The sequence below is a fragment of the Bemisia tabaci genome, chromosome 1 (genome assembly GCF_918797505.1).
Source record: "Bemisia tabaci chromosome 1, PGI_BMITA_v3".
Classification (NCBI taxonomy): Eukaryota; Metazoa; Arthropoda; class Insecta; order Hemiptera; family Aleyrodidae; genus Bemisia; species Bemisia tabaci.
Genome location: NC_092793.1, coordinates 37,167,558 through 37,180,589, shown reverse-complemented (window position 1 = coordinate 37,180,589; position 13,032 = coordinate 37,167,558). Strand labels below are relative to the sequence as shown.

At 40.7% G+C, this 13,032-nt stretch overlaps 1 protein-coding gene across 3 annotated transcripts in view; it reads left to right on the top strand.

The window, feature by feature from the left end:
• The window catches only part of LOC109040522 (uncharacterized), a 60,396-nt gene that overhangs the window by 18,005 nt on the left and 29,359 nt on the right, over positions 1–13,032 (top strand). For 2 of the 3 annotated variants that reach the window (XM_072300553.1, XM_072300550.1), the window contains exon 2: positions 10,832–11,244. In XM_072300553.1, coding sequence (XP_072156654.1) covers positions 10,832–11,244 — 413 coding nt within the window. Of the gene's footprint in view, positions 1–10,831; positions 11,249–13,032 lie in introns of those variants that run through there. The other variant, XM_072300561.1, reaches the window with a different exon arrangement.

The following is a 13,032-nucleotide window of genomic DNA, read 5'->3' as shown; positions in this document are numbered from 1 at the left end:
CAGCTGTTAATAGACAACTATGCGGGTTTGCTGGAGAATTTGGTGACTGCTAGGATTGTCAATTAGTTTCTCCGAAGCCTGGTTGTTATAGCTAAACTTAAAGCATTGGCTTCAACGCAACGCAAAACCAGAACCTTGGAGAGACCAGCAAACATCCATGAGAAAGTAAGTGAGGAGCAAGGTACCTAGCATTGTACATCCGTCTGGCTTTCACAACTACCGTTACTAGGGATTTAGGATTCAGATTCGCACATCGACCAGTAAGCTTTTCGCCCAATCATCTTGAGATAGAGGCAGCCATGCAAGGCGCAGCCAGGTAGTCCAATGCTCAAGCCACTTAATCAACACAAATATTATCCTAACTTAGAACAAAATGGCTGGTTTCTTCTCTAACAATGGAACCGGAAAATGTTACTTTGAATGCGCGAGAAACTTCTTTGGTCGAGATGAAGAAACGTAAATGAAGAAATGAATCCGGAACATCTCGACCAGGCACAGGCCGCTTTGTCTACATTAGGAGTCTGGAGTATCCCGCCGCAATTTCACTTGAAATCACCATGAACGGATCAACGGGGTAACTGATATCTGATTTTGCGAAAGGGATAAATGATGGACGCGGACGAAAGTTCTTTTGTCGAGGTGAAGAAACGCTAACGCTGAGAAATTGAGTCCGGAACATCTCGACGAGCCACGAGGTCCAGGTCCAGACGAGGTCCGCTTTGTTTATGTCCGGACTATGTCGCCGTTGGTTTGTTTACATTAGGAGCGAGTTTGACAACGATGACAGACTTTGGTTTTTGATGACAATTTGGTCTGGAATATTGTAATAGAATGGGGCCCTATCACTTACGTTTTCGGACCACATTCCATTATGCTTTCTAGCTCATTCGGGCAGAAAGCCATCGATTTCGCAAGTGCGGGCTCAGGCGTCAGCATTTGGATGTTTAGAGTTTACATCTCGGAGCGCCGATGTATCTCGCGATCACGTCTTTGACGTCATCGCGTCATCGGACGCTACGAGATGTATGCTCTCGAGATTCGCGGCGGATTCATTCGTATTTCGTATCCGGTACCTACGAGGCAGCGAGTAGAGGAGCATCTAGCCGTCTAGCTAGAGTATAGTGCATCCTGTGTATACTGTTGCTTTCTATTTCGAGGTATATATCAGCTCTACCATTTCGAGTTACGTGTACGGATCATTTCATCCTCCCCCCCATTACAATATCTGGGCCAAACGCAAAAACCTGTTTTATATAACCGTTATACTTCAGTTATATATCTTTTATATAAATACGCTCATTATATGTATTTTATATAGGTAACCGTTACACTTCGATTATACATTCTTTATATAAATACGCTCTTTATATAACGGTTATACTTCGTTTATTTACTGTGAATTTAGCTCTGCTACTAGGGTAGTGTGTAATTAGTGCTACAGACCTTAGAATCACTAATTTTCATAAAAATTAAAGTTTCCAATGTAGAAAAAGCCGACTTACTAGTACCTAATGGTTTGGTCGAGAAAACTTCAGCGAATAATTTAATGACAGTTCTGAAACTTTTGGTTTCATTTGGCAAAGATAAACACTGCACTAAGTACAACTGCAAAAATGCGTTGCCGAATGTGGCGACATTCTTTCTAATGACTTGTCTCGCTTAAAAATCAACATTCCAGTTCAAAATGGCAATTTTCTTGCATATTAGAGTCTCCCTTCGGCAAGTACCTATTACCAAAGAGTCCATAATCAGTAGAGTCCCTTTATACCCAGAGTTACGACAACTCGATTATCAGCTGACTGGCAGCCGTCCTTGGCTGGCCATGGAAGCCGAAACGAGTGCACCCAAACGAACGATATTGAGGGATAAGGATCAGGAATCCTGCGATGTCTGTCACACAAAAACAACATCAACAAAGTGATCAATTAAAAAGAAAATGAGATTGGTTTGTGAATAATTTCTTAATCTATTTTCATTTTGGACCTATGGAAATAACAATTTACTCTTGATAAACCACAATTAGGTAATATTTTCATTATTCTTGTTCACATTCGAGGTACCGTCATCTTGGTGCACCATGAGCGAGAACCAATCAGAATTGGATTTTTTTTTTAGGCCACTTTCAGCCCAATCCTGGCCCAACCAAAAGTGAGTTGTCGTAACTCTGGGTATAAAGGGACTCTAATAATCAGTACTGATTTTCTTACGCAAGTTGCTCCTTTGTTTCAAATTCGGGATCGGCGACGCGTACCTAACCGAGCGACAATTTGTGGCCTTTAAAGTCTCATATATATACTAGGGAGTCTGCCCCCTGGTTGCTATGCGGGCCAACCCCCTATAGGACGCTTCGCGACCTCGCAGGCCCGCTTCGCGGGCCCTATAGCACGCATATGTAGGTACCTATAGGCAAAAATGGTCTTCCATTTTCATAAAACCATTTTGTGTTTGAGCTGCATCGATTTCAAAATTTTTAACGTACCTAATACTCAGATTCGTAAATGATGAGGAATAGCTGGATGTACATAATTTGGTATTAATAGAGGCATTATATTGACGCCTAAACTCGTGAAACATGTATCTCCACTTGCGACGTCGTAAACTTCTCGTCATTCTTTTTTTTTCTTTTTTTAGTGGGAAACTAATCAACGTACCAAATGTTTTGAAAACGACTGTGATTTCACTTCTGCTTGAAGAATATTCTGTGAAAATTGAAAGCGATAAAATTGGCTCCTTTCCCTTCGAGATCTTAAATTAGATGCGAAAATCTTGAAACACCGTGAGCAAGGTAAGTACGTGATTTTCGACTTTAGTCACCGGTATGCGAACAAAGCTCTTATGCTATGCAATATATCGCTGAGATTGTGGAATCGGGCACATATTTTTCGGCGAATCCAGTCCTCATGCATTTTTATATTTTGACAGAAAATGTGCTCTGAACTTTCGAAAAATGTATTCTTCTTTTCCTTTGAGAAAGGAAAGGGGTTTTAATTGGGCTGCGTTTAATAGAAACGCATAAAGTCGCATGTACAAGCGGGATCGTTATTCCTGCGAAAAATAGTTTTCCGTAACCCGCCGTACATGACTCAGTTGACCACAGGAGATTACCCGGGCTCGAAGTCATGTTAGAGAAGAAAGCCTTTCCCCTCATATCATTGATATCGCACCTTCTCCGACCGTATCTCTCACATCTTCGTTTCCCCTCATTATTGCAGCATGCATCAAATTGCGATTATCCGGAATATACGATCACACGTCATATCTGATCGAATCCGTCGCCCACTTTTACTGATACGGAAGACAAGACTTGTCTCACTGGGTCAACAGTCGGTTGGTTTAATTTCATTTCGAAGAGGACAGAAGATCCATCGCTCTTGGCGCCCTGGCCCTGCTGATATCTAGGCGCCAGTGTAAGGCGCCATGCAAGCAGGGGGGGAGGGGGGGCAACCAGCCTTTGTGTTTGAGCTAATTGAAAATTACTTCGATTTTTTGTTTCTTTTTAATATTACTTTCTTTTTAAAAACTCAAAATATTCAAAACTTGTGTAACACAAGTCGTTTGTTATGAATCACTTCCTTTTATCAGGTATTGTCTTGATTATGATACGAAATTAAAAAAATATTAATCATGTTTCAATCGTGTTTAATCTTCATAGTATTTTCTTTCCTTTTATTTAATACTCGTCCCCCCCCCCCCCAAAAAAAAAGAAATATTTGATATAAGGGCATAACTTGATAAGATAAAGAAACTGTAAATAATGCTTCAGTTGTTTGTGGATGACATATTTTGCTCTTACGAAAGCTTTCGTGAATAGTACTAAATAATGCTATTGAAGATTTTTATTAAATTTAAATTAAATGTATTTTTTGTCTCAAGCAATGAGTTCCTTCCAATAATGTGATCAATTCAAAGAATAAATCAATCAGGAAGAAGAAAACTCCTAAATAAAGATGTAAGTTTTGTATCTTTGAAATTGAAATAATTTATATCATCAGTAGAGGAGTAGAAATGAAACAGCATTTAAAAAAAATCATAGGTCAACAGAAATGTAGAAACAAAGTATAACAAAAATACATCAATACCAACAAAATAAAAAAGTTGAAGCCCAAAGCCTTTCAAAGCTACAGTCTGGCTCCACATGGGATTTCTTTATTTTACCTAATTGTAAAACAATTTAATAAAAATAAATACAATCTTCTACGCTATATTTGACACGCCTGTCCTTGAAGACGTATTGAAGAAATCTAAATCCTCAATATTAGTTAACTTTGGTAGAAAGCATCTCGCCAATTGTTAGGAACCAGGAGGAAATAATGAGAAAGCTAGAAAAAATTATTTTTTTCAGGGTCAACGGTGGGCCAAACGCCAAATATTCAACAATAAAATCGAGATGTTGTAAAACCAAGTAATACTGAGAATGTTGAGAGGAGGGTGGCATATCTCTTGCCGAAAGAGCTAAGATGACCTTGATTAGCATTTGAAGCACCCAAAAGGAAGGAACTTCATAGGGGTTGGTACCCTATAGCTTATTTGACTTAAATATCTGACACGATTAACTGACTGTTTAAAAAAATAATGAAGATTTGGCAATTAAAAACAATACAACTATTCTCGCAAGATGGATTGCACATGAAAAATGTAAGACGCAATGGCGTGAGTCGTGAACTCGCAACGCCCCGCTCTAGTTTAAGCAACATTACAAATAAGACAAACGGAAACAAACACAACATGGAAATAGAGGGAGAAAAAGGATGCGCGTTAACGACGGCGCAGAGATACAAAACATTCGTGCTTGAAGGACGTCCGTGCTGCATCTGGAAAATTGAAGGCGCGATAACGCGAAGCGTGAGCTCTCAATGCTCTGCTATATGCTGTCAATGAGGTGTCGCTCAGATTCGGAAGAAAAGTTAAAGAAGATACCCGAACACATCTCTCCTACCTTCGGCTGTGTTATTCACGTAGTGCTTGCAGCACCATTACGAATGAGACAAACGGAAACAAACACAATATGGAAGTGGACGGAGGGAAAGGGTGCGCGTTTACGACGGCGCAGAGATACAACTATTCGTCCTTGATGGACGTCCGTGCTGCATCTGAAAAATTGAAGGCGCGATGACGCGAAGCGTGAGTTCTCAATGCTCTGCTGTATGCTGCCAATGAGGTGTCGCTCCGATTCGGGAGAAAAGTTAAAAAAGAGGCCCGAATACGTCTTCCTTGTCGTCGGCTGTGTTGATACTCGTTATTTCTTATTTTTCAGGTTCTTGTCTGATTATTTTTTAGGATGGATTTTTAGACCCACGTCTTAAGCTAGTGTAAACCGCAGCACTGACGCGGTTCTCATGGAAATAATGGTGCTTGGATGCTTCTAAAGGCTTTATTTTTTTATGTTTTCTTAAATTTTAGAAGTCTGTCGGTCACTTCAATACGTTCAATTTTACAATTTTTACTCAGTACGATTCATAAACTTTGAACCTGAAAATAGCGTAAACTTGTGCTGCTTTGCCAAACTTTTCTGAACCCCTCTCCGAGAAGGGAATGCTCGTAGGAAACTCAAATCGTGGTAATTGTTACACAAGTTTTGTCAGTCAAGCAGGAGTGAATTTCAGGCTTTGGCATTAAGCTCAGTGCTAGTTTTGATCAAAATAAGCAACGAATTCATGTAGTAGAAGACCCTATCCAAATTTTTCAGGTTTTTCAATAAAAGTTCAGCATAGAATACTAGAGTATGAAGTTAGTCACATTGAAATTATGAGCATAGAGGCATGAGCTATTACTGTTTCTACTTAAGAGGTCTAATTTCACCATTCCAATTTTTCGGTAATTTAAGAAGAATAATACAATTTCTCTTTCATTGCTTGTTTTCAAAAATACTCATAAAAAAACACTTAAATGCTAATGATCTGCCTGAGAATTTCACCAAAAGTTTGAATAAAAAAGGAAACCACAGTATTATCCAGAATAAATATCCCACGCTATCCTGAGAGTCCACCTCTACGTAAAGACAAACTCTCCATGCAAAGATAGGGAGCAAATACATTGTCAGGGCTGCCACTTTACTTGGCGACTCTAAAAGCACGAGCAGCAACGAAAGCACGGCAACCCTTAGGGTTGCCGTGCTTTCAGTTACCCTGCTAATATATTTGTTCCCTATCTTTGCATGGAGAGTTTGTCTTTACGTAGACGTGGACTCTCAGGATCATTACAGCCTCAACTTTGAGACCGTTTTTGGAGCTTGGGAGTTGATGTCGGAGAAAATCAGTGGGACCATCGTGTTTCTCACGGACTTTTACATAAGAATCAATAGTCAAATCGCAAATTCCTCACACATGCAACACCTCCATTAATCCATCTCCATGTTTGGCGTTAACATTTAGCGTCAAATCTTTAACACTAACTAAACCAAAAAAAAAAAGACGGTTAAAATGCCAAAAATATCGGAAAAATAACGATCTGTAGGTGCTGTGCGGGCCGCGTTAGATTTTTTTTTCCAAATCCTTTTGGCGTTTTTTTAGCATATGGAACCATTTTAAGACCGTGCAACATTTGATTTGATTTAAACAAGTAAGTCTCACCCTTGGGGGAGGGGGGTGGTGGACAGATTTGACCGTTCTACCATATAGTATTCTTGTAGTTTAGACACTAAAGCATTAAGAAGCGCCCATATTAATGCTCAGTAAGTTACATATTTTAGGAATAGTAGGCACTTAAAAGTCACTGATCATAGAAAAACACAGGTCTCCAAAAATGAAAAAAATCTGAACACGGTGGACTTTATGGTAGACTAGATAGTTGACAAGCTTCTATGTAATTTGTATTGCTGAGTTCAAAATTGACCTTAATTTTTTGCGTTGACCCATTATCTTCCCACAAAATGGGGTTTCTAGAAAAAAATGGAGTTTTTTGTGGGGAAATTCAATTTTGATTCAATTTTTTTGGGAAAACGGTGCATAATATTTAAAATCAAGGCCATTTTCGGATTCAGCAGCTAAAGATACTTCAAATCAGACTTTAATGGCACCCATCCTTCATTGTAATATTTATTTAAAAAATAAAATAGGAGCGAAAATTTTGAGTTACAGCTAAAAAAAAAATCTATTCATATGCTATTAATATTTGATAGCTTGGCCTTGGCTGTAGATGACCTACTGCGGGCGCTTAAGCATGAACCTAACTTTTATTTTCAAGGGATCCATTTCTCATCCAATATGTCCACGTTGTGGCTCACTACACCTCTCAACACTGTTACAGTCAGTGGCGTGACGTGCTTTATGATATATCGATTGATCTCCCATATAAATCTATGGAAAAAGATCGATAGACAGGGTGTTTACACCTCAATAATCGATTCTTTACCATGGCTTCAAATGGAGAAATATCGATAATCGATTAATCACGCCTCGCCACCGATTGCGGTGTGGTGAAGAATGGGGAAAAGATATGGAACCGGAGGGAAGCCTCGAAGGCATACAGCTATCACCGACTGGCCTGACCGTGGAGACAACGATGAAAGTAGGGGAAAGAGGAAAAGAGCAAGAAAATAAACGTGGGATTCCCAATCGCTGATAGCTGATAAGTTGTGAATGTAGAATCGGTGCGAGAGCTATTATTCTGTGGCCACTATAGCGGTGCACTAAAGTGTATGGCGGGTTACGGAAAACTATTTTTCGCAGGAATAACGATCCCGCTTGTACACGAACTCGAGATAAGGGGAAAGTGAAGATTTAGTTGAGCTGAGAACTGCCCCTAACTCAATTTTTTGGAAAATGCGACTGGGTGCGTTTTTGTAAACGCAGTCCACTTACTGGATAAATTTTCATTTATTATGTTATTTTGAAATGCTTAATGGAAAAAAAAATCGGATTACGACCGTTGAGAGTTAATCGTATTTGATCTGCCCTGACGCGACGCAGCGCTTGCCTTCTCACTTTGTATATACTGTTTATCTAATGTGAATGTTAATAGAAATTCGGTAAAAAGTATTTACCAATGCCATAATCGAAACCGGAAGAATGAGGAAAAATTGAGTAAAAACCTTATACTTTGGACCTTGAACCTTGAACCCTGAGCGATGCACCGTTCCTCAACTCTCGGAATGAGGAGCCCTACACGAGGTTTTTCATTGTCCTATTGTTTATTCGAGTCACTCCGGTAGAATCTCACACCACAGTGGGTTTTAACTAAATCTACTTAAGAAAATGAAAGTCCCCATATCTGAAAGCAGAAAAGTACAGCGAAACACCTCAGGAAAACATCCCCGCTGAAAAGAAAATCATTCGCTGGGCCGTTTCTTTTTTGCCCCCCCCCCCCCCAAGCCAAAATGGCGGCCGGTATGCGCCGCCGCGGGGTGCAAATGTTACAACTCCCTCACAATGTCAAGTGACACATCGATTCCTATGTAATTTTGGTCGTAGAATCCGAATATGAGGTCAGAAGTCCCTCCCTCACGACTAAAAGGGATCGCGCAAATTCAAGATGGCGGCCAAAAATAGGCCCCGGAGTAAATATTCTCAATTCCAGCCTTTGGTGACGAGTGAGATGTCTTTTTTTATGTTTTTTGGGTCATAGGATCCAAAGTTGAGGTTAAAAATTCCCTTCTGGCCGACAGGGATCCCTCAAATCCAAGATGGCGGCCAAAATGGGTTCCATAAATCATTTGTTAGGCTGGTTTTTTTTTTTTTTTTTAATTATCTTTTAAATTTAATCACAGTTTTTTTTCTCAAGACATTAAGGAAGATTCAACTGTGTGAATGCAATCATCATGTAGACATGTTTTATCTGAATACGAACAAATCATGTAGTAATAATAGAAGTATTATGTATCAATATAAGAATAAATAATATAACTTGATTTAATTTTTGTAAATAGAAACTTGAATTTAGTTTGCTCTACCTCATACCCCTCTTGCTCCCCCTCCTCTTGCTCTGGGGGACTATAGCCCCTGGTATAGTCTATTTGTAAGAATATAGCATTCTTTATGTGGTTGGCGCTGTTCTAACAGTGAAATTCTGAGTTTTTATTTAAATAGTTGATAAAAACGTTAAAATCAAGGTGCTAAGGGACAAATCTTACCTTCCGGCCCACAGGGACACAGTTTGGATCCCAGTTTCTGATCATGTGGTCCAAAAAACATGTAAAAAGACACCTCACTCGACTATACGCGTCTTTCGGAAATAATATGTCAGCCTCAAAATGGCTTCCATTTTGGATTTGAGGGATCCCTGTCGGCCAGAAGGGAATCAGACATCAGACATACAGACATTTCAGACATTTCAGACATTTCAGATGTCAGACATCTCACTCGTCACCAAAAGCTGGAATTGAGAATTTTTACTCCGGGGCCTATTTTTGGCCGCCATCTTGAATTTGCGCGATCCCTTTTAGTCGTGAGGGAGGGACTTCTGACCTCATATTCGGATTCTACGACCAAAATTACATAGGAATCGATGTGTCACTTGACATTGTGAGGGAGTTGTAACATTTGCACCCCGCGGCGGCGCATATCGGCCGCCATTTTGGCTTGGGGGGGGGGGCAAAAAAGAAACGGCCCAGCGAATGATTTTCTTTTCAGCGGGGATGTTTTCCTGAGGTGTTTCGCTGTACTTTTCCGCTTTCAGATATGGGGACTTTCATTTTCTTAATTAGATTTATAGTTAAAACCCACTGTGACACCTCGACGTTTCTAGCGGAAACGACGTATCTCTCACGATATGAACATAGGACATAAGTTCCATGAGCTTTAAAAGCACTAAAATATTAAAAGTTCGGGGTTTCATAATTTTTTGCACATCTACAGCTATTACAGATGACATACATGTAAAGATCATCCTTAATGGTCGGGTCGTTCGTCAGAAATAGTGCTTCCAAGATTTTGCTTGTAGCTGTATAATATAGAGATTCTTGGAAGCACTATTTCTGACGAACTACCGGACCGATAAGGATGATCCTTACATGTATGTCATCGAGCTGTAGATGTGCAAGAAAGTATGAAACCCCGAACTTTTAATGTTGATTAGTTTCCAAATAAAAAAAGAACAAAAAAGGATGACGAGAAGTTTACGACGTCGCAAATGGAGATACATGTTGCCCGAGTTTAGCCGTCAATGTAATGCCTCTATCATACCAAATTATGTACATCAAGCCATTCCTCATCATTCACGAATCTGAGTGTTACGTTAAAAATTTTGAAATCGATGCGGCTCAAACAGTAAATGGTGTATGAAAATGGCAGAACATTTTTGCCTATACATATGCGTATAGGGCACGCGAAGCGCCCTATAGGGGGTTGATCCGCGTAGCGGTCAGGGGGCAGGGCTCCCTAGTTTTTATAGTGCGCTCTACAAAATAGATCGATTTTACGTCTAGAAAATTGATAGGGCTATTACCTTAGGAAAAAATATCCAAAAACCTGATGGAAAATAGAGGAAAATTGGATATTTTCTTTATCTTTTTCTTAGAAATTTAAAATTCAGAAAACAGATAGAAAAAAACGCAGAATGTAGACAACAAAATTTTCTATTTTCCTTGTATTTAGTGTCCGAAACACAGACAGAAATTAGAAGTTTTTTAATAATTTTCTTACTTCTATTAGATACCTACATCTATTTTCTTTACATTTTTTTTCTAAGTTATTTTTCAGTCTAGAAAATAGACAATTTCTAAATCAGTGCTAGACAGAAAATAGAACCCCATGCTCCTTGGGAAGGGTCTCCTAAATATTTTCTTTCGACAGGTTTCAAGTATTTTGTACTTTTTTTAAAGGTAATTGCTACCAGGGATTTAGTTCATTTTCCGAAACTCCATGTTGTAATAGCAACTGTCCTGTTCTGTCAACAGTATGACTACGACTACGCTGATCTCACGGAGAAACCACCGAAACCGACACAAGCGAAGCCAACGGAGGAGAGTCTAGACTGCGTAGAGATGACTAAGTACGGAGTGGTGTACCGCAAGAATTCGACCAAGTGCTCCAACATGACGGCAGTGGCGGCAGCAGTAGCGGCGTTCTCCACGAAGCCGCCGATCACTGGAACGCCGACTGTTGGTACGACGGCGCCCGTCGGATCGGGAGCAGGGACGCTTCTCACCGAGGCGCCCACCGCAGCTGCCCTCACCTCGGGGCCATCCTCCTCCCCGCCGCCCCAACCACTCCAACCGGAGGTCGGTACTTTCGCTTTAAAAAAGTGCGGTATTGGCTACTTCCGGGATAACCTCGGTCGATGCCGGAGAATCAGGAAACCACACTTGCCGTAAGTTATTCCCCCTATTTTGTTGATGTAGGTTCATAGTCTAAGTGCGAGACCACGTATCTCTATTGCAGCGTTTCAAAATGTCTGCTACTATTTCGTTTTTTCAAAGAGAAACGAGCCAACTCTATAGCTTACGTGGACGTATTTATGCAAAGTGGAACTATGTGCAACTGAAAAGATGGGGTGTGCTCGTGTGCTCGTTAGTTGAGGGCCTTAAGAATGAAAGGGACTTTAAAAGCGCCTGTGACGTCAGCGGCAACTGGGGAGACCGCGAACGACGGGTAGATCAGTGGCAGGACTCTTTAACTCATAAGCCCTGTCTACAAGGCTCTTGTCATGTCACATACCCACGGCTCACGAGTTAACGCTCAGCTCCTTTTGATTTAACAGAAAACTAGCGCCCTACGGGCGCCCGGAACAGCTAGCAATGGTGGTGCAGTAGCTTAATTGGAATCGGAGCAATTAGTTGAATCTATTTAATCATGATGAATAAAATGTCTGTAACAATACGTGTTGTTAGCAATACACAATACTGCAGTTAATAAGTCAGGGTCAGTCAAGCCGCAGAGAATAAGATGCCAGGATATCAAGAAGCTGTGAAGCGGAGCAGCCGAGGGATTGCGAAGGAATGTGGGTGGCGAGTGACGAACGACGATGCGATCCAAACCTCCTTCTTTGAGGTTGGTGGGAGGAGAGCTATACGAAAGAAAACGGAGATTGCCGAAAGAATGTGGCGGGAGGGTTGGCTGAGACCGTAGAGGGGGGGGGGGGGTTACCTAAGGACGGGCAAGCAGGTAGCGGCCGGACGACCGCTCGAAACAGCTGAACTTTACTCGTCGATAAAAGTAAGACAATTTGAGAAAATCGAAAAAACGATCACAGCCTGCAAATCTACTGATCAGAGGCTTTCATTTAAAACAAAAATCATGCAAATCGGTCCGGTGGTTCTCTCAAGGTTAACGTCCAAAGATTCTGACTGAAGCGATGTGGGGTAACAGAACAGAATAGACTGCTGAGCGCCGGGCTCGAGACTCAGGCCACATGCCACAAATAAAAAAAAGAAGATGAAAATGAACAAGGAACACAAAACTTTGGTTTGGCGTGACCAAAATTTAACTAAAGAGACATTACCGACCCGAACCGATGAAAGATGGGGGGTATCCGCAAGGATTACCCCCAAAAAAGGAAAAAATCGAGAGCAAAAAACTTACACGCACATCCAGGAGAAGCGAACCAAAACGAACTGAGAGCACTCTCGAACAACCAGAAAGCAGCACCTATGGCGTCACTTTCTGGGTTCGACAGTGCTCCCACGGGATTGGCTGCCGGCCTGGAGGGCGCCGAATTGGATAAATTTTAAATTTAAAGGGGACCATACTACAGATACCCCCACTCTTCCGTGTCAGTCATCCAACACAAGTGTTGGAGGACTGAGAGGGATGAGCGGAGTTTCCCGCAAAAAAAAATTGTTACACACTTCGAGAGAGTAGAAGACTAGATTCATCGGTTGGGTTTGCAATGTTATTACTACTGGTCTTTATTTTTTTCATCCTTGAGGATTCGCCGTTTATTCAAAATTAGAATACAAAATAAAATAAATTCACAAATGTAACAAAAGGTAACTGTGAGAAATTTTTCAATAGCTCTAGTTTGAACAAAGAAATGAGAATCATTAAGTACATTGAAAAAATTACAAATGACAAGAAAATTGACATAAATGAGAAAAACATTTTTCGGGTCGGGTCGGCTTAAAAGAAAATTTTAGGGAGTGGTACCACCCAATCAGTT